Here is a 27941-nt window from a genome sequence, read left to right as displayed (position 1 = left end):
TCACTTGCAAAGGAGAAAAATCAGGAACGGGGAACAGAAAAGCAGGATTGTGATTATCACTGAAAACTGTAAAGGGATAACTCCAGTATCTTTGCTTTGAAACAAGGTAGCCAGCTACAATATAGAAGAATGAGCAAAGGATTCTGGGAAATGTGATTAAGTTATCACTATACACACAGAAAAAAAAGTCTATTATTTGTCAACATTTTATCTTTTATATAGGATTTCCATTACAGTCTCACAGCAGGCATATTCTTATACTTTCTTTGCTGTGACAGATGTCTACAGCTAAAAGGCAGCATTCTGCGTGCTCTGGCAGAACTGGAGACGCTGCGAGGACAGACGGGGACACGGTTGCTATGAAGGGGTGCCATCAAGCTGACAATTCACTAAGATTACCCACATTCAATCAGCTGGAGGAAAAAGAGCTCAGGCAGTGTATGAGAAACCGAGGTACATATATTTGACATGCATTGGAACAGGCAACGGCATGAACCCAAAAAACAACAAAACACAAGAGTTCCAACTAGTGATACAAATGGGGTGTGGGGGACTACAGTCATTATGGGGAGGGGGGGCAGTATGCTGGTCCCGTTAGGAACCTAGATCTTTTTTTGAAGAATGGAACTGGTGAAGAGGGACAGGGTCAAATGGTTTCTGCAACCCCTAAAGCTGGAATGACTGCAGTCAGTCAACCTTTTATTTTGTATGTAAAGGCCAGTATGGATTTCCCAAAAATAACAATGGTGAGGCTTACTGAACTGGGGTGTGGTTATGGAAACTAAAGGAGAGGAGTGAGAGAAAGATATTTCTGATGCAGCGCATGGAAAGACTTAATAGCTATAAATATAACTGTAAAGACACGTGCCACTTCGTCGGGGGCCATGATTGTGACAGCAGTAATTGGCACCTCCGTCTATCATACTGCTACTTGGCGAATGATCACAGACAAATATACATGTGGACATTTTAGCAGCGACATGCCCAGAAAGCGCTCTCTACCACAGCACCAGTGTGATGAACGAGGCAGATGCCCTTTTCTTATATATTACAAGAAAATGAATCACGGTAGAGGGTCCAAAAGCCAAACTAATCCTGTTTTTAAATTTGACGAATGTAAACGTAAAAAGGCATGAATGTATAATAATCACATCGCAGTGCTCTGCTTAGATTCTACAGAGCTGTAGATATGGAGGTGCTCGCCCTATGTTGGGAGATTGGCTTAGCTGTGGGGCAGGGTGAGGTCCCCATTGTGAGCCGCACGCCGCCTCCGTCCCCCGTGAGGGCCCCCCCCAAAGCGGTTACCTGTCAGTCCAGTCCTCCGTTCCCGGTGCGCTGTAAGCTCCTTACTGAGGAGATCTCGCGAGAGTTCACTCGCGAGATCTCCTCAGTTAGCAGAGTACTGAGCGCCGGGGACGGAGGACTGGACTGACTGTGCTCAGCAGCATTGATCGGGCTGGGGGCGCCCCTGCCCCTGGACCGATCAATAATGCTGCTGCGGACTTTAAAAGGGCCCCCTGGATGCCCGAGGCCCCTGGGCTATACCCCAGTTAGACCTCGGGTTAATCCGGCCCTGGGGTCATGGCTAGGTCCCAAACCGTCTGGAAACGTCGAAACTTGGAGAAAGGGGGCAGACCGTACCTTAACTTCAGAGCTTGCACAGAGTAGAGGCACACAACTATGGGTAACACTGATTTTGTAGGTCACTTTACCCTCAATTTTTGTTTTTACTGAATTGTGCCAAGTACAGGGCCATTCATAACCTAGCACTGATTTATATTACCGTATGTTAAAAACTAATTTAAAAGTATGTCTGTATTTTATAAAGTAAACAATTCATCGGATTTTCGGCGTAGATAGAACATGCATGCTCTTCTGTTCAGTAAAGTGATTTGTTGCTAGGTTCCTATAAATAACATGCTGTCCCCTACTGTACAGTATGGATGAGTGACTGTTTATACAGCATAGAGAGAATCAGCACCACAAACAGACAGAACAAATATAGACAGAACTCTGCCTCTAGATGGACCTCGCACCTTTGCTGCTCTCTCCAGCGCAAGATAGAGAGAAAGCGTTAACAGAAAGGGCAGAGCTGTAATTGGTCTACTCTCCCAATTCCTCGCCTCTGGCGAGGTGGCACTTTGGAAAGCAGAACAGTTACAGCTCTGCCTCTAAACCTGCTCAGATCCTTGGGCTTCTGGTGTCCTGAGGGCAGCGAGGGAGGTAGGTGAGGACCAAGGTCAGGACCCATTACAGTGCCAGAGCTTTGTTGCGTTGCCAGAGCAAATATGTGTTTTACATGCTGCCAACCAGACAACAGGGCCCTGGCAGCATTAAAAACCATTTTGTGCTGCAAGGTTTGTGCATAGTTAACTGGACAACATTGTAAACTTACATTCTATTTATTTAGCATGCAATACGATTTCCATACAGTGCAAGCGCACAAAACAATCTACGCTTATGCCAATTTGTTCGCATCTACCACTTGCGCCTCCATGCGGCTGAAGAGGTGGAACAGGGGAGTGAAGGGGTGGTCTATCGTTGGCCAAGCACAGTTAGGGCGTATTTGTGTACTTTTTAGTAAGGTAGACCCGCACGGAGACGCAGATACACACATCAGGAGCCGTATCACTTGTGGTTGGCTGAGGACAGGTGCAAATACACACCGATAATGACAGTCGCCATCACTAGCTAGCCACTTCTGATTGGCTGATGGCAGGTTCACCTCTGAAGCCGATATGATTGAGCATGATCAATGGAGAATGCACCTATGAGTTTGTGGTCTTACTTTTGAGTTAATCGTTTGCTTTTTTTTTTTCAGCTCGGACCTTCTCCCAACGGTAAACCCAGGTAACGGGACCTAAAACTAAATTTAATAACCCTGATAAGCAGGGACTGATTAAGGGTTCATGCCGCCCTAGGCCAATACACTCATAGTGCCCCCTCAACTCCCACCCTAGGATTATAAGCGATAGATCTTGCATCCTTCGAACACCCAAACCCCGCCCCTCCACTGCCGTTTATGTTCCTGTGTTTTTGAAGTTCCGCTCCACTTGGCTTTTTAAAAGGGTCACGGTAATCTTTGTCACTCATTTAGTTTTCATTAAAATAGCAGAATGGAGGCACGAACGAGCGCTACTGATGGTGAAGGTATGAAAGGGTAGAGGGCCACCACATCCGCACCCATCGCCATCCTTGTCTCTCCTACTCGCTTGCCCCAGAGAGCCCGTCCAACGATGACCCATTGTCTTAATGCGTCAGCATTTCTTTTTTGCTTTGGAGAACAACTATTCACTTATATTTAGAAATGAATTTCAGTTTATACCTTTCCCCTTAAGAATTTTGTACTCCTAAATGTTATATCCCCAAAGGCAAACCGAGGGGAGGGGGGGGTTCTGAGTATCTGTAAACCCCTCTCCAAGCCTGGGGCACTGTATAATTCAGGTGGCTGGACCCTGCCCCCACTTCACACGGCTCTGCTTGAAAAGGGAGAGCTGTGTGTACCTAACAGTAGTGCACGCAGCATTGCCCATGTATATTATGGGGATAGGAAGAGTTGGAGAGCAGCCAAGCACTATGTCTAAAATTCTAGCCACGCCCCCATGCATGCTGGCCACGCCCACTGGCAGCGTGGTGTGGAAACCTCCCTCTACAAATCCTGCGTTTGCCCTTGATCCCCACCCGAATTGTCTTGCGCCCTAGGCTGCAGGCTGGTCAGCCCATTGGGCAATCAAGCTGCTGATAAGGGCCAATCATTTTCTACATAAATCATAAGGAAACAGGAGAAGACTGTTTAAAACGCTACATAGCGGCCATTCACTGGGTATTCTGAGTATACAAAACTGACTTAATGTATCTTCCCATATCAGATCCTCTCTGATAAACAACAATTCCATATGTTAAAGTGCCGGTCTATAGAAATGTCACACTCCCGGTATAAGAGTGACTTTCAGCCACGGTGAACGGAAACTTTGTATAAACTTTCCATCTCCTAGCAGGTTCAATTAAATCACCATTTCTTGTCTTACTTAAAGGGCTCATAAAAAGAAGAAAAGACAGGGAAAAAAAAAAGCCTGTTATTTAGGCACAATTAAAAAGCAAAACGAGCGGCACTTCTTCCCTCCTACAGATTTAATTTACTTCACTTAATTAGGCCTCCTTCAGTGCAAAAACCATAGTTTGATAATGAGATTGTGAAAGGACATAATATGCATAAAATCTATTGCAATTTCAGCCCAGCGTTGCTAGCGCAGAGAACGGAATGGTCTATTGTTAGGGGAGCCGTAGTAAGACAGACAGGTTATGTACATGGATGAGGGCCCAGCCTCACACACCTGCACCAGCGGCAGCATCCATTAACCCCTCCACTGCTAAAATCTAAAAATAGAATTATGTGAAGATAAGCAAGTGGATAATAGATCACACAATGAAGATTTGACACCTTTGTTTTGCTTTTAAGTAGTTGCATATTTGATTGCCTCTATGTCTAGTATTATAGGCGTTAGGGGATCACCAACACTTGCCCTCCATAACTCTATCTACGACAGTGACACTACAAACTCTTGCCCTCGTCACTTCCTCCACCAGTCTCCGCTTTCTTCACCTTTGTGCTTGCATAGAAATTAGCTGGATGATTGGTTCATAAAGCGTTAACAATAAGTTCATTTTTTATCCCATGTGGCTGATTGACTGTACAAAGCAGGCCCTTAATCATCATCATTTATTTATATAGCGCCAGCAAATTCCATAGCGCTGTACAATTGGGACCTTCTGATTTATGTCTCATTTCCACAATCTCCTACGGCTTGTAGCTTGAGATAGGGGGTATTAGCCATTAAACATGAAATACTTCTTTAAATAAATACAGCTAATTAAATTTAATAGTAATTTAAAGGTGTTATCTTTAAAGCCTACTCTCCTGGGAGACTCCCAAATTTAGGGGAGCCCTCCTGGACTGCCGTCAGAGTAGGCCATGCTCCCGATCCCGCTTCAGTTTCTTATGGAGTGTGCGGGGCTTTGACCACCATGGCGAATCGCGTCACCATGCTGAGCGATGATTAGTATCTCATCGCCGCGCAGCAGGAGGGTGGGCCACTAATAAGTTCAACTGCGTTGTCACGTTCCCCCTGCGCTTGTCCCTTGGGCCTAGTAGGCAGGTGCGCTTTAATGGCTAATTATTCTGGAAATCATTGCAAGCTTTCAAGGCTCAAAAGGTCCCAGAGGCTGGCAAATTGTTTGCAAAAGTATTCCATAGTAGTCTATTTTATACCTAATAAAGGTATCACCCTCTAAGGGAATAGAGACATGAATTGGGAGGGATTGTATTATACTGTGTGTATGTGAAGGTTTCGAAAATGTATTTGTGTATTAGGTGAAATCATGGAGCTTATTTATCAGTATATCCCCAGTCCCAGCAATAGGATTCATCAAGAAAGAATATCAGCATGGTAGCTAAGCAAACCGTCACTGTTCGGTGATACCGGCTTAGAACGGTAATTGATAACTTAATGCTTCACTGGAACAGTTTCCTTAGTTGTATGTACATGCATCTTATTTTACAATGTATGGCTTCAGCATGCAGAGGTAACAACTTACCACGTGACTTCATCCCAATGTATCTGTTCTCCACAATATCTATTCTCCCCACGCCATGCTTCCCGCTGCAGAGAGAGAGACAACATTATATACACCGCCTCCGTCGTTCCAACATCTCACTCACAACGCAATTTAAGTATAGACTCATCTGACACCAGAATAGGCTTCTAAGTAATTTGCGGTTGTCTGTATGTGGGGTTAGGTACAGATCTCTATGACAGGAACGGTTACCAAGATCTGAAAATAGACTTTAAAATCACTGAAGACACAACACATCCACACTGTGCCATTAATCCTCAGTGCTTACTGTATACTAGTGAATTGTTTAGCGGTCTTGGTGAAATTTTATGGATAAATTGCATCATGTTAAGTATGAACATTTGATAAATATACTCCTTAGAATGTAAGTGATTGCATATTCAGTTATATAAAGAAATGATTATAAAGCCGTTAGTGGCAATTTGTGATTGTATTTAATCTGTCTGTAACTTGATCACCTTATTGTACTCTGCTGTGTAGTATGATTGCAAATTATAACCAACATAGTTTATTTAACAGGGAGGGCGGGGCAAAGAGACCTGGGTAGGCGGGGCTTAGGATGACCTCCAGCACAATCACGGAGCATGTTTGTGTTCTGGGTATGGAGGTAAATGTACACAAAGAGGCATTTAATTATTTTTTTTTAAATAAATACAAGTTATAGGGGCAATAACTAAAAAAAAAATATATTCATTGTCTATTATATAAGTTGGTTCTTTAACATAAATTCGAGAGTTATTTAAATTGTTAAAATAATTAAATATTATGTTCTGATAATGCCTACCCGCAACAATCGTTAAATGGGCTCCCCCCTGCACCCGAGACTGGTCCCAGATGCTGTTAAAGATCCCACATAGTTTTATATTGGGGGGGGGGGGGTGGGGGGCACTAATGAAAACTGGTGCAACAGAATCTAATTGTTTGCTAAAAACAACACCATCATTTTCATGAGTTGTATATATATATATATATATATATATATATATATATATATATATATATATATATATATATATATATATATATATATATGAATGTCCAAATAATTTCAGGTAAACCCATATGTCTGGCTCTAATTTGCATGCAAATGATGACATTTTATGGAGCAAACATGATTCAAAGAGTCCTGGATTTACCCTTTTTTAAATACTAGAATAAGTCCAGGATGATTATGTGGTGTTCAGCCAAAAGTGCAGGTTGCTATTAGCCACATGGGGGGTGGGGGGAGCAGTGTGTTGGATATTGTATAATTGTAATAAAGTTGTTTAAATTCATAAATAGTGCGTGTAAAAGAAAGATCCTGTGTGTCTACACAGAAAGCTTCGGCTGCCCCTCTAGACACTGTAACCTGCTTATTTTCCAGTAGGGGGCGCTCATTACCTAATCACCACGTTATGAATCAAACAATTAATTGAAGAACACGAAGGGAAGATAAATACTAGCAATTAGTATAGTAATTAGTAATTCGTTAACAGAATGTTTGTATCTGCTCTCATGCATCTGACTCACAACACAATGACACAAGGTTGATACATATTGTTCCTGCTGCCTTTCAATTTGTCATTATTTCTTGTACCACCTTATGGCGTGTACAGTATAGTCCATTATTTCCACTGTAGGTTCAGTATAATTCTGCCTCGCATTAGACTAGTTACCATTGTTTATTGAGGAAACCATGGAAGCCTGGAAATTCTATGACACTTTAATGTGACATTGAAGGTATGTAGGTTAATGGTTATATTGCTACTGGGGGTGGTAAGGTCCTTGATTTAATAACAGTGAACTGAATGTCATTAGTAAATGGAAAATGTATAATGTATACTTAGTTCAGGCTGGCGAGTGCATGAGGTTGGAAAAGGTTATAGAATTTTGACAATAGTCCAAGTACTAGGTATACAGGATACCCAGCGTACGGGTCTGGGGATAGATTCATTAATGTAACTGGGTTGTGACTATAGTCAGGGTACTGGTTTCGGTTAGTGGGTTGTGAGAATACTTGGGTATCGGGTATAGAGTACAGACAGGGTTCTCGCTTCTGATAAAGTTCATTTACAAACCACGAAAATGCGAAACCGCAGCGCAAATCTTTTACAATACCACGGGCCTCCCTGTGCGCCACTATACACTGTTTTGTTGAGTAAGCGCATGAATTTGCATTCCTAGATGGGGGGGGGGGTTCTGATGGGAGAAGTTGGGTAAAACAGGGGTGTTCTTGCCAGAGTACAGATTAGAGGCACGGAAAAACGAGATTTCGTTTTGCAGATATAAATGCAGTAATGGGAGAGGGCGTTGCATTATTAGGGCAATTCCTTTACAAGAGGGTAGACAGCATTTCCGCCCTGCAAATGGGCTTGAATCGGGTCTGATCCATTTACTGGGACGCATTTTATACCTTTCCAGGTGCACTTTGACCAATGTTTAAAAAATAATAAAGGAATAAAAAGGTGAGTCCTGAAATATTAGTAGGGTGGACTAAGAAGCGATATCTCGCTCTTTCCACCATGGGTATTTTCAGGTGTAACTGAAAACTTGCAACACTAAGCGCAGATTCATTTTCTGGACCTTGAAACGCGCTAGAGGACAAGTACGTGCACTTGCGAACATTCCGGGCTTGGACTTTCTACATTCATAAATGTTACCATCATGGTATTATCTTGCCAAGTAAACCTTCTCACTAGTGGTACATGTATTATTAATGTTCAAACTAATGACATTCACATCTTTTGGCATTGACAGTGGCTTTTAAAGGGTCATTAAAAGGGGTATTTAAATCTCCCATGTACTATATTTTTTGGGGGGGGGGGCTAGATGGTCGTCTTCAGCAGCCGGGGAAGCTACCCAAGTAGAAGCACCTGCAGTGTAGAGATCAGGGGGTAAATGTATCAAGCTGAGAGTTTTCTGGCTAGTTTGAAAAGTGGAGATGTTGCCTATAGCAACCAATCAGATTCTAGCTGTCATTTTGTAGAATGTACTAAATAAAGGATAGCTAGACTCTGATTGGTTTTTCAAACCTGCCGGAAAACTCTCAGCTTGATACATTTACCCCCAGGGCTGCTAGCTAAGTAGGGGCATCCACAGCAACCCAACAAGAATAAGAGAACACTGTCAACACGCCGCATTATCTGGCACGCCACAGGTGAAGTCTCATTTCTGTTGGGTTGGCTTTGCAGGTTCTCCTGCACAGTAATCCTGGTGTCTCCCTAAATTAAGCAGCTGAAATCCTTACGCAGACAGGAGGATAGGATACAGAAAAAAAAAAAAGCGCTAAATAAATGCATTTATATTTTTAAATACTCCACACAGAGCAGATATAAAAACAATTACTGCTTCTGTGTGTGGAGTTTATTCTGCCAACAGACTTACGCAACGTCGTTGAGATAGGAGAACAGATCCAGCGCAGTCTGGTGCTTGGTCCCGTCTCTAAGGTTAGTGACTTGTACCGGGACACCTGTAATAGAGAATAAACCATAGGACATAACATGGGGGCAATTGTGGGAGGCGAAGGCTTTACAGACAGAGAAATCCCCTCCAGGGGGAACAGAGCACTTTCCGTTGGCTGCAGAGAGCCTGAGTCACACAACGCAGAGCGTTAAATGGATGAGACAGATATGAACTCTAAGTAACTTCTTAAGTATCAGGAGTTTGGGGGGGGAGAGGTTACAGATTTATGGCAAAATAGAAACTGCAATAAAAATAAAGCCCCCCGCCCCGCTGCCTGTCTCTGTCACCCTGTCCTTTCATTTCATACACTGTGAAATTGCCACCAGCACCATTACTAATTACATTTCACGCTCTGCCATTGTCTTACGGTTATGCACCTTCTGTCCCACCACTGAATGATTTGAGGCTGACAAATGGGAACAGGGGAGGGGTGGGAGGGGTGAGCCGGTGGCCTAGCTGCACGGTGGTTTCTGCAAACCCACCCTCCCATCATGTCTGTTTCAAAGAGCTCCAACTAAGTTCCGTGCTTGTCAGCACTCAAAGGGGGGGGGCAGCTCCCGTCAGTGAGAAGTTAAAGCTGCTCAGCCCAAAAAAAAAAAGGGAGACCCCATGAATTAATTATTACACCTTACACAAGAAAAGGCAGAGGGTAGGGTGTGGTGATGGGGCTGGGGAGGGAGAGGGAGGGGTCGATTTCGGGTTGGAAAGGACAGACTATGAAAAGAAAGGGTTTATTATTCTTTTGCTAACCGAAATGAGCAATAAATGTATTAGCAATCTGACAAGGGGTTTTGCCACAAAGCGGAGCCTGGGCCCTAGTAGGCTGCTTAATCTTTCTTCCATCTGTTCTACCCATTAGCATTGATTGCACTATTCACTGCCAATCACCTCTTAAGAGGGCCACTTTCACTCTTTTTACCATTAAATGTAATTCTTTGCAATAATGAACTTTAAGCTCTCTCCGTCAGTCTGGCGATCCCAATTTTTTTTTTTTTTTTAAAAGGTTTTTCAGGGTCTGTCCTTCCCGATGGGCTGAATTCCGCCCGTCACTTTTGCCCATCACAGACCGCGCTTCTCCCTTAGCTGCAGCTTATCGTTTTCAAATAGTCAGTAATTAGATTAGAACTTCAAATAAATGAAGTGAGCGATGAATAGAGAATCTTATGGACTGGACTGAATGAGGCTGTCATTGTTCGATCGGACTTTAATTTCCTAGGGTATTCCGTGACAATACCACGTGTAAATAAGTAGCTATGTGTTTGTAATGAGGCGACGGGCTTCCAGCAGCTGCCAGACACCGGTTTTAAAGCCGCCACTAGCGTGAGGATGTCCGTGAAAAAAAAAACTAGCCGTCCCGTAGGTGTGAAACAGGCAGCGTTGGGATATAGTCTTTACTCAGTGCAAAAACTATTATTTTTAATGCCCAAAACATTAAAGTTTCACAATAATCCTAATGATCCAGGGGCACCAAGAGTGATGTTTAGAAAATTAAGTATTATAAGATTAATTACATAACTTTAAAATATACAGATTAATTTTGCACAAATGTGATTTGATGGGTTTGCTTACACATAAGCGCACGCTCATGGAATGCTTTTGGGAAAAGTATCTTGGGAAACGTTTGGAGGGGGTTTGCGGTGCTCGATGGGGAACTACCATTGTTGCGGCAGGTGCTGTGCAGTGGGGCCCATGGAGATAATGGGGTCCACTGGATGGCAGATGCAGAGGGTCCCAGTTCCCCGCCTCCCTGCACCGGGGCCCACAGTTCGCTAGTTCCGTCTCTGGAACTGCGCACGGTTGAACAAAAAAAGAACAGCTCTTTAATTACAACATTTGAATTTTTCTCCTAAAATACTGTCATTGGAGACTAGTTTCACTTCGGTCTTTAAGTCCACAACTTTGAGATACTCCCCTCCGAGCGCAGCATTCCAAATCATGTCATCTTAGACCTTTCCCCCTGGCGGAATGCTAAGATTGCGCCATTGCTTCACGGGGCCCCCGTTCCACCCACTTCACTAGGAAATCTGGGAGAAAGGCCCGCTCTCCTGGGGTTGGGGAGAACTACCTAAAAGAGTAGGCAAGTATACTTATGTCTTGAGTAACATCACGAGGACTGTCCCAATTTCATATATTACGTTTGCGCCTCTTAATTACCTTGGTAGTACTGTACCTATAAATCTGTTCTCCCCTATAAGTTACACCTTGGTGAAAGTATAGGCCTATAGCGGTATTTTGCCGCCAACCAGTAAAATTATGTTGTGCCGCCAAGCCAGAAACGTCTCCCTAATTGACTAGTCTCCACCCCTTGCAGCTCTTTTAAACATCTCAATACCGCATCTCGTTTTTGTCTGAGGGTTCAAGACGAGGGACTGTCCTGTCATTAGTTGAAATTCAGCATGGACTCTCCCAATCTTCCCTGCTCCTTCCATCGGGAGACCAACATTTCACACTCCCACAGCCGACTCCATCCTGATAGGTTAAACCATTTCCCAAACAAAAAGGTTGCAATCATGCAGAATTAAGTGTGTCGCGTCACAAGAAGCCAAACACATTTTACAACTTTCTATTCTTCTTTCTAAAAACTAAAAATGCACTAGAGGAAAGACTTTGATGCTACTAATCAGACTATTGATGCTTCAATACAAAAAAAATAAAATAAAAATGGATCATTTATGCTACTTTACTACTCTTAAAAAGCACGCACAAAAGTACACGTGTCACAGATGTGTATGTGGCCGTATGGCATTGCTCAGAGCAGCATCACGTGGTAGTTTTGCTTCAATAAATCAGTAATTTTAGTAGGTTTAGAGCAGGCCTGTCCAACCTGCGGCCCTCCAGGTGTTGTGAAACTACAAGCCCTAGCATGCTTTGCCGGTAGACAACCAGTCGATAGCTGGAAGGGCATGCTGGGACTTGGAGTTTCACAACACCTGGAGGGCCGCAGGTTGGACAGGCCTGGTTTAGAGCATCGTTGCCTCTAGAGTGTGTTTCACAATGAAGTGTTTGGACACTTACCTCTCTTGAACTCAATTTCCAGCATGTCAGGGGTACTAGGAGAGGTACTGGGGTCTTTAGTTTTCACAAACAGCCCATCTGGAGCATGATTCTGAGGGGGAAAATAAAAAATAAACTATATTATACATACACACACACACACACACACACACACACACACACTATATTGCAACGTCCAACATTCCCAATTTTCAGATGTCAAAGAGGCATGATGCCCCTAACAGGGGGGATACAGAACAGTTTACCATAGACGGGACCACATCAAATTACAGAGACGATAACAGGAAAGAAAGGACTACATGGAGCCTGCCCTGGAGCTTAGCCCGCTTACAATCTTTACCTCAGACAAGTGATACGCATCCTATAAAGATTGTGGGTGTGGCCACAGGTAACCGGGGGCCCCGCCCGGCTATATCAAACATTGTGCGGGGAGATCTGGAATGTGGCCAATTTTAGTCCCAATTTTTTTTTTTTGTTATGAATGTTGGGGGGACATGTTTCTGCAAATTCTAAGTATATTAGAGATCAGCTCAGACCTCTAGGACCATATAAACACACAGAGTGGGACCTAAACCAGCGTAGCGCATCTTCCGTTAAATCGTTCTGCGCGTGCCCACAAAGTAGGCACACGCATGTGCTCCTATTCAGACTTGCGCGATTCTGGCACTTACCCCTCGCCTGCGCCAAGAGAGGTAGGTCGGTGGACGTCCTAACTCACCGATGACTTGTGGGAAAACAGGCGCGTGCTGCGGATTCAGACGCAAAAGGCTTCTATCTTTTAGGTCACAGATCTGAGGTGACATACGATTTTATATTTTAGCGTAGGCATCATATTATTCCCTATACCAAGTTTAAATTTTGGAACAAAAATTGTTGTATGAGGGAAGCCATGCAGTAACGCTTTCCATCATTGGACAGTTTTGTCATGTGACAAGTGACATCACTACTCGTCTCACGAGTGATGACATCACCACTCAAATATAAGGATATCTCACAGGACTGTAGAAGACTTGTATAGTATAATCTAGTGTACTGAAAAGCTAATTTACAGCAAACAGTTATACTAATAAGAGTAAAGCCATTTACCGTCTACATGATCAAGCAGTGTTGTTTATTTAGAGTCTGCACGGAAGGGGTGACAGCTACACAAACACCGCCAACTGAGCGCTAGGATGAGGCTTTCTGCATAAAGACAGGGCCCTGTACGCAGCCCTGTAGTTTATTCTGCAAAGATGGAGAAAGAAATCATCCTGGGTGACCCCAGCAGGTGCACTGCAGGAACGCACTCGCTCAGTGTCCCCGAGGTTAATACATCCAGGGGATGCCGAGAGGAACAAAGCAGAAATCTCATCTAAAAACATATCAGCCTAATGCCAGCTCTGGGAGCGTTACAATGAAGAGGCGCCTTCCCTGAGCACTCATCATTCACGGCCTTTCTGGGTTAGTGGCTAAAATCTGGCTTTGATTGCTTGCCGTCCCTGACTTGTGGGCGTGTTGACGCCCGTCAATCAACCCCAGCACCCTGCGTTCCTGGCTATGAAAATCGACAGTCACCTACTGTATTTTTAAGGATAGCGTACCTGCCGAAACTGCTCAATGAGCATTGCTAGCTGGAAGAGGGGGCCAAGATTGGCTGTAACAGGGGCTTCCTCTGGGCCTCAGAGTCAGGTAGTTACTACTTAAACATCTTCTCATGTCTACGTTTTCTTTTAATAAACGTGTGTGTTTGGTGACTTTGTTTTGGTCAACCCATAGCCATACACAGAGACTTCTCCCACCAACTCCGTGCCCAAGTGAACCCACTAGAATACCCCACACGTTGAAGACATGGGCAAACTTTGCATCTGTATTTTGTATGGATTCCGCGCACAGTATAGACGGCTACTAGAATACCATACAGCAGCTTTTTGCGCCCATTGCCTCGGTTTTTACACCGGTGTGCGTGGAACGGAGTAAAATGTGTCTTTTGTGGTGGAAGAGCATTACATGGTTTAAGATTATAGATGGGGTTGGGTGGATTGGGGTGTTCCTTATGGAAAGCCAAATTAAGAACTATAATGTCACAAATAAGATTTTGTCTTGTGGACAGGATAGTAAAATGAGCTAGAAGCAGTCGGAATAGACCATACATTATATTCCTAGTTCAGTGTAGAATGTTTTCAAACACACAAGGCCCCGATTTTAATCCTCCCAACTGCTGTTATCCATCGTGTCACTACTTTAGAACCTACCATGACCATCTCAGTGCCATACACTCCGCTACCAAAGAGCGCTACCACGTACTGCCGCAGTACCAGACATGTCACCAACGCTGTACCGGATGCCACTTTACCGCAGTCCCTCCGTTTCCTTTTTCTCCACATACGCAGTGTGTTACTTTGCATTCTCAGTATTATATGCTTCACTACTGCAGTACCCTAGACTTCACTAAAACAATAACCACGTTTTAACGCGAGGATCTTAAAGTAGGTGCAAGTAGTTCGCAACAGAAAAGTGACTCCCCATTTAAAATGTTCAAAGACGGGAGCGCAAGACAGACGTAACAAACAACGCACTGTTAAATTGTGCGCTTATTTAACAAGTCTTTAAATCATAAAACTAGAAGTACGACAAGGCCTGGAAACTCACACAAATTGGCTTTGGAGGACTCAAGAAGAACACAGATCATTTTTAAAATCAGGTTCTCAATGGGAATTTCATCCACTGGCTGGACAGTTTGACACAAAGCCTAACTGTCCATCTTTAATCATTTAAAAGTCAAGGGGGGGCATGGAGTTGATCTTGTTGACAGAGTGAGAACTGACTTTTGCCAGCGTCCAGTTTTTATATTCTTGTGGTCACCCAATGTCAGTCGTTTTGTGAACCAACATTCATGAAAACCAAGCTTATCAATTCAGGATTAACCAGCGACTGCATCACTTCCTAATGAATTGATTGGCTACAGTCTTATGTATATTTCAACCAACAATATGGCTGCTTCCATTGTGTATAGACGACAAATACACAGACTCTGAATACTTCATTTTCTTGAACTCATTTTTCCCCCACTTACAATACCGGAATCTTACACACAAACAAGTGTTCCTAAATGCAGGGTACACAAACAGACAGATGGACAGACAAGCCATACCAACAAGCCTAACGTTTACCGCCTATTGTTCAGCGCCATGTGTCACGAAACAGGACAACTCGGGGGAAAAAGCTGGCAATATCAGAGAGGGGTTAGAGGGCGCTTGTGACATATCAAGTTTCCAATCTCCTTACTAAGCACCGGCAATCAAAGCCACTTAGCGTCCGGAGTTCTAACCCCGCCAGCGACCACATCTATTATATAAAATAACCAAATAGGAATAAGACGCCAAACGATCTGCCATAGGCCTTATGTCAGCCAAGTCTGCTGCACTCTTATTTCCTTTTCAAAGCCTCGGTTCAAATGACAAGTCAACGCCGGCACTGGATCACCGGCTTTTCCATTTATCTGGCCCTGCGGGGTTCCGCTACAGCAATGTCATCCAAACATGAACAGAAGCGGAAGGAAAAAATATATATATATATATTTTATATGTTTAAAAAAATAATAATAGAAAGACGGAAAGGAGATAGAGAGAGGGCTATAAGGGAGGTGTAAGTAGAGGATTGCAAAGGGGAGAGAGAAAAGGGAGAGGTGGGGGCGCACAGGGGGGAGAGAGATTAGGAGGAAATGGGGCATGAATTGAATGCTAGTGTAAAGGCTGCTTGTGCCATCAATGATTTTATTCACCCAGTTGATGTTGTTGTGTCCGAGTCTGAATGAACTCTTTCAAAGCGCCATATGAAGTTAAAGCAAGTAAATTTCTATCTTTCTAACATTAGAATGCCTCATTGCCCCTCAATCGGGTCTCATGGAGGCAGAAAATGACCCAACCATCTGTTTTTTTAGAAATCTGTGCTGCGGATGACACATGGTTTGAGAAAATGAGGTGAGAGAGTAGCGACAGAGGGGGTGGATGGGAATAGATAAGACAGATAGGAGATAGATTGTAAGCTTGTGAGCCGAGTCCTCTTCCCTCTCTGTCTGCGCTACCCAGTATTGTTTTATTAGTTTGTTCCCAATTGTACAGCGCTACAGAATCTGCTGGCGCTATATAAATAAATGTCGATGGTGATGTTGATGAGATGGATTAGATAACATATGTACGAGATGGACAGATAGAAGACATGGTTTGATAAAAAAAAAACAGTCTTCCCAATTCACGTTTGGCATTTACGAGCGCCTATAATTATTTTTCATTATTCATATTAGCGCCAACAGACAATTAGTTAACCTGTCAGAACGTCTTTGCGCTCTGGATGGAGACTGGAGCGTGTGGAGGAATCTCACGCAAACGCGGCGCGAACATAACAGCGGCACGCGTATAGTGCCACGGTCAGAGTTGAACTAAAGGCAGCAATAGTATTTAATCCCTCTCTCACCACGCCACCCATTTGCAAGTTATTTTAGGAACTCATTTGCAAGTTATTTTAGGAACTGTAATGCTGTGTGTAGTCTACAAAGGTTATTCTTTCCCGGTCCGTGGTCTGCGAGATCCGTGGGCAGGCCACACCCACTACAGTCACCATACTCCTACTGAGGGTGTTACTACGAGCACGGAGGGCACTCCCAGATACGACGTTCACTAACTATGGATCCTGGAAAGTAGTTGGTGTGTTCCGCCAACATCAGGCTGCTTTGTAAATCACTGCATCTAACTGTGTATAATAACCCAGGATTCCTAGCTGCTGGGACACTCCTTGGGGGTCAATATTTGAAATGAATATGATCTGAAATAAGTGCATCTGTTCCTTACACACTGAAGAGCTTCGAACAGTACATAACCAGGCCCCAGCGCAAAAGGTCTTTCTGTTCCATTCCTTTAAAATCAACCCAACATTGAGCACTGTTCCACCTATCCATTGGTTTTTAGTGATTAAAATTAGTGTATTTTAAACACCACTTTTTGGAATAAAAGAAATACAGTTGAGATTGAAACACACGGTATCTGCAATGTGACCGATTATGTACTGTCTCACCTGTTGCATTTTCAATAAATGATCAATTCTATATTACTAAGTTTATTGTGTTTACCTTGTTGTTACCCAAGTTATTTCATTATACACATACAGGACAAAACAACACTTTAAATATACATATATCCAAGATACATCAATAACCCATTAGCCTGATCAATGCTATTATCCAACAGATCTACACGCCAAGGTCACCTGAGTATGTAATATAACCTGATTGGTGGAGGATGGAAACCCTCCAAGACACCTTTTGGCGGCGCAGTAAGTTGGTTGACGTCAAGATAAGCGAAGCTCTTGACCTTTTAATCTCTTTAGTTGATGCCTATTTACCTATGGAGACTGGCCCAGTTATCGCTAACTTCTCTAGTCCAGCAACATTCAGCTGCCTTGGCAATGTTTTTTTTTGTTAAACGCTGAGGCCTTTCTTAATGAACTATTAAACTATGCAGAAATGGCTTTTTCCACATGGTTTAGGCAGTTTGAATTAACAAAACCTTAACAGAGGAGATCTCATAGATGTCTCCTGCATTAGGCCAAGTGTCGCTTTAAACCACAGTCCCCATAATGGTCAGTGAGTACCGCGGCCTGGGCCAATTTAACAAGCGCCAAAAAGTCAAGCGTTTTGGAGCTTGACCGCCGATGGCTCACGCCATCTGAAGAGGCCTCTAGCCGCTCTGCTCTACGGGGAGAGCATCATAGGAGAGAGATCTCTGGACCCTTCTCCGGCAGCCTTCCCGCTTTCCCCTCAGTTAACAAAAATGGCTCTGCGCACGCAATAAAGACTCCTGGTCAGATCCTGGAGTTATTAGTGAAGGAAATTCATTGCCTCTGATTGGGGGAGCTGTCCTGGGATGATTTATTAATAATTGGCTGCGTAATGTCATCCCTTATTACGGATAATGGATAATAATTAATGGGGGGCATATGTGGACATTACTAAATAATCCCCTAAGTGATTTAGTCATCACCACGATGAAAAAAAAAAAAAGAAGAAGTCATTTATTGCCTTGAGGCTAAAGTCAGAACAGACTGTAGGCCTCAGTGATGTACGTCTGTCACTAGTTCCCAGGGAACTGATTGGCTATTGGTTTAGCCCCTGAAATTAGGCAACAACGCAGCTATAGGATTGTGCATAGCTTGCCAACATGATTAACACGTTTCTTCTATCAAGATTTAATAATTATGCATAATTAACTCATAAAATTAGTAAAAGAGGGATGATCCAAGACAGAGGAGAGACGATATGGGAGGTTGTGTCGGGGACTTGGAGTAAAGTAAAAACTTAGTAATAAAAATATACAATAGATAAAGACAAAAATGGATTTCCAGTGCACTAGATTGGAGATTTTAAATGACCTTGTCTGCAAAAATGGGCTTTTGTGTACACCATGCCATATCAGGTACATCATTCTGTTCTCAGTGTCATCACCACTCAAATAAATAAGCAAAAGTCACACAGTAGGGCGAAGTGTTCTAAATGTTAAAAAAAAAAAAAAGAATTGCCTGGATCCCGGGGTTAAACAGCCTGGCCACGGGGGGCTGACAGACTGATCAAAGACAAATGTTTATCAAAATATTGGAACAAAGTGGAGTCTTCCGCCCGCTATCGCACACCTCAGCCCCGCCACTCATCCCCTACCCTGCAGGCTCATTCATTCTGACGGATAGTGTAATTAGTGCTGACAGATCGTTTACCTAAAGTAGCTCTCAGTGACTGTCAGAGCATGAAGACAATGTCTTGCTCACTCGCTGGACTGCATCCTTTACTAGGTCTCAATGACAGTCATTTTAGATTGTAAGCTCTCCAGAACAGGAAGCGGGTCTTCAGCTAAAGCAGTTTTAAAGGGAACTCATGACAACCTCTTGCATTGTTCTGTACAGGTTGGATGAGTCAATTACTTGGGCATATGTCTGGGAATTGAGATTAGTTTCCCTATTGGTCAGACATTTGCGTTAGTCAGCCCTTTAAGTCACATGGCTTTAAACTAGTGGCCAAAATTTACAAGTGATGGTATGGAAAGTGTAAGTGACTGGAATGTGCTAGTGTTACAATGAAGGCAGTAGGAGAAGTGGCGGTATGACATACCCCCGTATACCAGCCCACTCCCACCACGGCTTGAAACACTCTATAGCCATGGAGCAATGAGTCCATGTTTTATTTTTATTTTTTTAAAGGACAGTTTCTAATCTGTGTTTCAGGAATGCCGGAAGCTGTATCCCAGTGCAAATATCAGGAAACACCGACACTAAACTACAAAGTCTCCTCTGTGTTAGGTTTAATACAATGTTATAGGACGAGTGATCTGGAACCGTGAGGTTAGAGTTTGTGACATCCTCCAGGTCACAGATGGGTGTAATACCACCTGTCCCCTCTAGGGCGAGCAGTCTGCAAGTTATAGTATTAAAAAGTGAACTGGTTAGAAGATGGTCATTGTGCCATGTGGGCACCGAGCGGCAGATTCTCATTGCAGCCGGACGACGGTTACATTAAGTTAACCCTTTAGTTTCCAGAGCACTCAGAGGAAACTGGGGTAGCCAGTGTTTGGGATGATTGACACTTACCTTTGGGTTTTCCAAGATTCCACCTTCATAGCTGAAAATAAAAAACACCAGAAGTTATTGTATTTCCAGCGCTCAGCTATTGTATTTCTGTGTTCTAAGATAATAACAACCCCTTTCAACTCCCAGACCTACCCCCTAACCTTTTGTATAAGCGTTTCCACTATGATCAGCAAGCTGGAAATGTAAGCCTGAAAACAATCTACCCTGAAGAGCTGCAGTGTCGATCTGCTGTTCAGTGTAACCCTGAATAACGGAATTTCACTAACAAATCTAGTTGTTTTTAACTCTTTAATTTCCATCTTGCTCAGTCTACAGAGACAGTACAGTGACTCCTATAATTGGATTTCCTGATGGGATCCTCTTATCCCAAGCTGAAGCAGTTACCTGATGTGCATGATGTTCTCATCCATACTCCAGGGGCTCTTCGGGGTCACGGGTACAGGGATCCCATGTTTCTGAAAAGAGATGAAAAGTTGCCTCTTTTACCAGGAGGGTACGTTGTACTACAAGGGGCTGGAACTGACTAGTGCCACGTGATCTATTAAAATGTATTAATTGATACTTCCCCAACATTTCGGAATTGAAAATTGGGACATAAGACCACACCCTGGTCCACCCATACCATTGGTCCTGTTAAAATAGAGACTATTATTGCTGTGCTTTAATATAAATAGATTTTTTTTCTTTTATTTAGATTATCTTTATACCAGTTGCAGGAGTACAAATTTTTGGGGCCAGGCCCTTCTGAGAACCAAGCAATGCCCCTGGTCCGGCTGACGTTCAGGAAACAAATCTAACATTATTTATGCTTCCCAAGTCATTCTGTAGTCATTGCTCACTGAGTGGGGGTCAGCCAATGTCTTCTGGCTTATAAGTAAGCTACGCGAGTTTACACATAGGGGTGTGCCGATAATGGGGCAAACTAAGGCAGCTGTGTTCGGCCACAAAGTTTTTGGGGCATCAAGACTATCCGAGCTAAAGGATCGTTGTTCGAGTAGGTCGGCCACTGGACTCGAGAGAAGAAAGGCCAGATCCTGGCCCAGCCACGCGACAGAACTGAACAATGACCTTCACACTCAACGAATCGGGTCGAGCAGCAGGATTGGCCCACGTGTGGCCAACCTTAATATAAATCTTTATGGCTGTGTGTATAAGGAGTGAGTATGGCACCATAGTTGGTTCCCAACACTACAGTACAATGGTTAGGTGCATTTGAGAACAAGCGGTGGTGGATTATGTAATAAGCACTTATGAGCCTCACAATCGGAACGCTAAGCTGCTGGTAATATCACCATATATATATACACACATATATATACACTAACCTACAAGGCCATCAAACAAAGCTGCACCAACATACATCTCCTCTCTTGTCTCAAAATATCTCCCAACTCAGCAACTCCGTTCTGCACAAGATCTGTGTCTCATCCACCCTCATTACATCATCTCATTCCTGCTTACAGGACTTTTTTCGGGCTGCACCCACTATGGAATTCTCTCCCTCGCACAATAAGACTCTCCTCTGGTCTAAAAACTTTCAAGCGTTCTCTGAAAACCCACTTCTTCAGACAAGCTTATAATATTCCTTAACTACCCTCTTAACCTCACTACATTACCCCATTACCACACATTACACAATTTCACACAAGACCACTACCCCCTGACCAACATTGTTGCGTGATGGGATCATTTAGCTTATGAGTCTCTTTTACCTTTGCAGTCTGGTTGGGCCAAGATGCAAAATGTAGACTTCATGTGTCTATCTCCCATTGTCCCATAGATTGTAAGCTTGCGAGCAGGGCCTTCTCACCTCTTTGTCTGTTTTACCCAGTTTGTGTATTAGTTTACTGTGTTTGTCCCCAATTGTAAAGCGCTATGGAATATGTTGGCGCTATATAAATAAATGATGATGATATATATGAAAGGATATTAGTCATATTGTGATGTTGGATTGAGGGAACTACAGTGTGTTCTAATGAACTTGGGGAGAGTTATTATACCAGCGATGGCCTTAGGGGATACAGGAATGTTTTATAACCAGTGCTGAATTGAATCTATTTTACACAGATGACGGACACGGTCTTCTCTAAACTCCAATACAGTTAGACAGTTTATGTGAACAGTCAGAGAGAAAATAAAGCGTACACATATGCATAGAGGGATGTTCTGTATGTACAAGTGAGCGAGCACAGATATACGCGACTATGAATGGTCAATGGATTCTATGCATTATAAACACCACCACCGTCCCTCTGTGAATGTAATCACAAATCCAGCACAGACATTACACTTCACATAACATCGCTGATCAAATATATTCCTCCTTTCACATCCTGCATACGGAGCGTCCCCTCCGCCGTCTCCAGACGTATCCCCAGGTGCGCTCCCAGTACTTAGAATAACTCAGAATCGCTTCCGTCTCAGCGAGGTTGCTAATATGTTAACAAACTCATCGCAGGAAAAAGCAGGTTCCCAACTGGGACCTAGGTGGGCCCCCCCTTAGGTGGTCCGAAGGCTTGCTCGAGGATGTGTCCCCCGTCATTGGGCTAGGCACTGAAGGGTAAGCAATGGACCCTTGATGAACAGAACAAAGAGCCGAAGGCCCCCTTCGTACACACCCAAAGCTTTCTCTAACTGCGCGCACCAATGCCACCCACATGCGAAGAAAGGCTTCTGGCTAATGTTTAGCAGAGGGGTCTCTGTAAAGCCATTCACACTTATGAGCTGTCCAGTATCTCCGAAGAATGCCCGGAGCCGAAATAATGAAGATGTCACAAGTCAGAAGACACTTCATTGTTATATTGACTTGTCCTTCATTATAATGCACTGCAGCTTGCTCTAGTCAGTAAGCTAGACTCTCTGGATGTGTCACAGTGCTCAGTGGGTAAATAACACCAGCACTTAGGACACAGTTTGTACGGAATGGGACGGGACTTTAAAAATAAACACTTTTTATACACTTATTTTGTGCACTTTATCTTTATATTTTTTAGTTTATAATAAAATGTTGGTGCATATAACACAAAAAGAGGCAAATGGGTACTTGTGCCAGGGTTTGTACCAGCGACAGTGTTGGCACACGTAACCTCTGAGTCACACCAACAAGGGATTAGACCGTTTAAGGGCTACTAGTGAACACTGCATTAGCTTGTTCTTCATTGTTTAGAAAGTGTTTTAAGTCTGAATGTCACTGCAGTGATTTCTGCTGGTTTGACTCATTAGGAGTAATCCCATTTAGGGGACATTCTAGCACCCAAAAATTATACATTTCAAACATCATATAACAAGCATGGGCTGGGTGTGATAAAATAATCTAAAGGGAATTTATACGGTATAAATAGAGATAATTTTCCATTAAATGGATAGTAAAGCATATATAGCATTTGGGCAACATGGTGGCTCAGTGGTCATGAGTTTGATTCTCGACCATGGCCTTATCTGTGTGGAGTATGTATGTTCTCCCTGTGTTTGCGTGGGTTTCCTCCGGGTGCTCCGGTTTCCTCCCACACTCCAAAAACATACTGGTAGGTTAATTGTTGTCAAAATGAACCCTAGTCTGTGTGTGTGTGTGTGTGTGTGTGTCTCTGTGTGTGTGTGTGTGTGTGTGTGTGTGTGTATGTTAGGGAATTTAGACTGTAAGCTCCAATGGGGCAGGGACTGATGTGAGTGAGTTCTCTGTACAGCGCTGCGGAATTAGTGGCGCTATATAAATAAAACAATGACGACTAAAGAGTGTGTGCAGAATGTGTCCCTATGATGTCCTGTAATATGATGTACCGCCATAAACCATGCTAATATACCCTACACTGCCCCGTAATATAATGTACCACTATATGCAATACTCCTATTGACTATCTGAGATTTTTATAACCAGCCTGTAACAAACTCCAATTTGTATCTTTTCTTTACGCCCTGAATGAATCGCCTCTTCTGTGAATGGCAGCGACAGGCAGTGAAAGGAGAGGAAGCCTGTGTGAATCCTGGTTAATGTCACCGTCCAGTTAATAAATAGCCAGGCTCCAAGTTAACTGAGAGCCTATTACTTATCTGCAGACAGAGCCCTGATCAATCTGTAGCCTGGGGGGGGGATGGAACACTTAAGTTTTATCTCATTCCTAAATGCCACCAATTATTTAGGAAAGAGAAGGAGGAGGGGGGGGGGGTATAGGTACGGGAGGTAGACAGGACTCTGAAAGCACAAGGGTTTCACTGATACCGATCTGTTTAAGCCCTATTCTCATTTACAGAAAAGTCCCTTTAACTCTCCCAATGATACTTTGCGTTTGCACAAGGGAGGAAGAGGGGGGTAGGTTCCCTTTGATAAAAAAATATGTGGCTGGCAGGCATGGAACAGAGCTCACCGTCCAGTACCAGAAGGAAGAGATACTAATGGGTGGGTGGGGGGAGGAATGGGTACAGGACAGGGGTGGAGGTGCACAAGCAACAGATAACAGAAATAAAAATAAACTGGGAGTTGCAGACAAAAGCAACATAAGACTTAAAAAGCGGAGGCTTAAATGTTCCTATTTCAGCGATGTTACAATATTAAATGAGCGTCCCAGATGGGACCATGCGTCATGTGGGACAATGTCCTGCGATCTTAGGGGGAACGCCTCATGCTCTGCTGCTCACAGAACTCAGGGCCGCTCATTAGTTTTCAAGAGCTTGTTAGTCAATTAATGCCGCTCTTTGTTTATTCTGAATAGGTAATAATCACCAGCTCAGGGTATGCCAAAGGGCAAATCTGTCACATACACACAAGCTAATAGCCATCCCACACACACACACAGGGCCCCCAGCAGCCGTGTAACCTGTATGAGAGGACTCTGGTCCCAAGCTGCATTCACCGTTGTGGGGACAGGTTTTAGGATGAGGTTCAGTGCGATTGGGGCTAATAAAAATAATCCAAACATTTACTTTAAAACTAAAGTCAAGTATACTGGAGAGTTATAATTTTTAGGTCTGCATAACAGTCCTGACTTAACGCAACAATGGTGGGTCAGGGCGTGGCCTATTCTGTCCCAAGGTTCTAAATCGGAATTCTGAGGAGTAAGTTCGCTCTACAGCGTCAGCTTTAGTTAACTGGCATTTTTTTAAGTGAAGTCGTCCTTTAATAAATTGATATATGAAACGACTCGAGTTTCCACATTATTATGGTGACAGAATTTTTGGAAATGTATATACTCAAATGGAGGAGTGCAAGAAGTTCCCCTCTATAGCAGTGCTATATAAATAGCTGATGATTAGGATAGTGCTTGCCCAACACAACCATCCTTCTGCATAATCGCTGTACAGGCAACTACACTGCCTGTACAGACGCTGGTCCAAGTGACAGATTTGGGGCCGGAGGTATGGATTATGCAGTACGATCAGCCGATGATCACATACACATGTCAAAGTGGGCAACTGACAGTTTGATTACTGCATAGTAGTGTTTCGGACCCATAAGCCCGGTGATTGCGAGACAATTTTGTCTCAAAAACGGATCAAATTGCCAATTGAAATCACAGTGTGTGGTCAGCACAAACTCCACTACGAGCGGCCTCCTGCTGGGTCTTTCAATGGCCATTTTATATTTTAGGTTCACTGGTCCTTTAAACATTGTCCTATATAATACACATGGGTTTGGTTAAAAATCGCAGCGGTCTTCTTTAACAAGATCCATCAATCATTGTTCTTTTTTTGGGGGCAGGCATTCAGTCTGGTCATAGTTTCATGGACATAGATATTTTTTGGTGTAAGCAAGATTTATGTGTTTAGAACATCAATGGTCTATTGTGAATTAGAAGCAGTTTAATGTTTGAATCAGGGAATAATTAAAGTATAGTTTCAAGCAAAATCCCCTAATTTCATCATCTATGGCTTCATGTAGAGTTGGATGCAAGTCCATTTGCGTAGCGCAAGATACGTATTTCACAACTGCGCGTGCCCAAAAAACAAATCAGAAACAAACCAGACTTATGCTTGCCTCTGTATACAGAGTCAGGTGTATTTTGCATATAAGACTTCTTACGCTTACAGAGGCAGATCAGAGGAGGCAAGGCCCGTGCAAGTGTAAGTCAAGAACAAAAAGGGCGCGTTCAAGTAAATCCTACCGATGTAGACCTGGTGCACACAGCCTGTCAGGATACTTATCTATTGCAGGTACTCTTCCTGCGGTTTTATAAATCCTTCAACATACTTCCATTGGGAAGACAAATGGGCAGTTATATAGCTTTGTACCTGACATCAGTCTAAGTATTTCACAGCAGACAATTTTGACTCTAGATGCTGATGTGTAGTGTCTGAGATGAGGGGACACTGACCACTGCAGTAAATGAAGAGAAACCGGTACGGTACCTTAGCGTAGTCCATTAAATCAGTACGCCCTCTAAATCTGTTGTAAAATTCAGGCATTCTCCATGGTGCAATGATCTGCAGGAGAGAGAAGGTCAGGAAGAGAGTAATTACAAGGAGGTTATATGAAAAGTAAAATAATAATAGAAAAAAAAACAAGCAACAAGGTACATTTCTAGGGGAAAACACCACTTGTTATTTAATAAGCCCCGATTAGTGTTACCCTTATTGTGTCCATTAGAGGTTGTATTTGCATTTCATACAGACATTGCAACGGTTCTACTAAAAATAATCAATTGATATCAGAACAGTCCTATTATGTGTCTTATAAATAAATACCTGATTATTTTCAACAATCAACCCACAGGTTACTATGCCTTAATCTAGATTATAGAAGACGGTCTGCACAAGATTTTTATTCTAAAGTTTTGTATTGGTTACATCGTATAAACTGGAGCAATACTATCCTAACAGCCTGGTATACAACACACCCTGTCATAGCAACTAATAACTATACACACACACACACACACACACACACACTATAACACAATAGAATATAATATAAAACTCAATATGGAGAATGAATTGAAAACAAATGATGTGTTTCAACTTTTAATGCATTGAAGAAGTTTTACACTTTTCTAAAATAAAATATTGTACAGGAAATCAGACAATTGTGTTTGTGTTGATCAGCACAGAAGGATATTTAGGATTTTGAAATTTACCTTGACCTCTGGATATAGAGAATAACAGGTCAGCTCGAAGCGAATCTGATCGTTACCCTGCAAGAAAGGAGGAGAGAGGAGGTGAACGGAGAGCAGATGGTGGAAGGAGAGACATCACGCAGCTCACAAACCAACATCTGTGTTATATTGTTTCAAAGACTGTGCTGTTATCCATCTAGGTCACTTGATGCTCTCCTCGTGCTGTGGCACACGATATGCTGTGTACATGTACACAAGTACGGTATGTACAGACATTGGAGTACACCAGACTGCATATAATCAGTCTATGCATGCTCAAAACATGACAATTTCTTTTTCAAATAAAGAATATCTAATGCACTCTCTGATGTGTTTATAGCAGATTCAAAAACACAAAAATAATTGTTCCTACAAAATGTGAGGATTCAAGATGTAGTAGAAAAGAAATAAAAAAAAACTTTATGATAATTTTTGTATAAATTTTTTTTTTTTTTTAACTAGAAAATGGTCTATGTCTCCCTCTTGTGGCCAAACACTGGTATGGCAAAGTATTTGAAAGATGCAGAGGGTGTACCTTAAACTGATGTCTGTTCTCTGCATCTGAAGGTGCATTAGAAATTGCATAACAATCCTAATTATAATTAGAGCTAATTAACTGATCCAAGGACACCAAATGAGGAAGCTTCTTTAACACAGACTGTTGAAATAGTGATCCGTGCAAGTACATTATTGCCAAATGAACAACAATTTTAAAAGGATGCAATTGTTCAAAATAACCTTGCATTTAGGACTGAGGGTATATTTATCAAAGCCCTGTTCGTGGCGAAAATGGAAAAATTAATTAAAAGTAAACAAAAAACTATTTTAAATAAAGTATTTTTTTTTCAATGAACAATATTTTTTTAATATTTTTTGTTTTTTAATATTGCGTAGTCTTCTGGTGGATATTAAACACATTCAAGTTTTTTTGTTTTTTAAACATATCAACTTTTCTGCTCAATAAAATATGTAATCTGTATTAGGTGAACTTGCTAAGATTAATGTTTGGGCTTTTACATCAACTCATTTTATTTGTTACAACAGACATTGGAGAGAAGTATCTACAGCCTTTTATACTGCATACTAAGCAAATGTTTAAATGCTATTTTGCAAGTTGCTTTGTCAACTGAGGGATATCAACAAAACCACAGCAAGATCTGA

The 27941-nt window shown here is 42.7% G+C and overlaps 1 protein-coding gene across 1 annotated transcript in view; it reads right to left on the bottom strand.

Moving 5' to 3' along the window:
* The window catches only part of ASS1 (argininosuccinate synthase 1), a 69596-nt gene that overhangs the window by 18535 nt on the left and 23120 nt on the right, over positions 1-27941 (bottom strand). The window contains exons 6-12 of the mRNA XM_075185219.1: positions 26763-26819; positions 26038-26112; positions 20083-20153; positions 19699-19729; positions 12091-12181; positions 8998-9082; positions 5596-5660 (exon numbers count right to left, since the gene is read on the bottom strand). Of these exons, the coding sequence (XP_075041320.1) occupies positions 5596-5660; positions 8998-9082; positions 12091-12181; positions 19699-19729; positions 20083-20153; positions 26038-26112; positions 26763-26819 (475 nt within the window). The remainder of the gene's footprint in view (positions 1-5595; positions 5661-8997; positions 9083-12090; positions 12182-19698; positions 19730-20082; positions 20154-26037; positions 26113-26762; positions 26820-27941) is intronic.

Source organism: Mixophyes fleayi, chromosome 9, assembly GCF_038048845.1.
Source record: "Mixophyes fleayi isolate aMixFle1 chromosome 9, aMixFle1.hap1, whole genome shotgun sequence".
NCBI lineage: Eukaryota > Metazoa > Chordata > Amphibia > Anura > Limnodynastidae > Mixophyes > Mixophyes fleayi.
The sequence above is the reverse complement of the archived record's forward strand: the minus strand, read 5'-3'. Positions and strand labels throughout refer to the sequence as shown.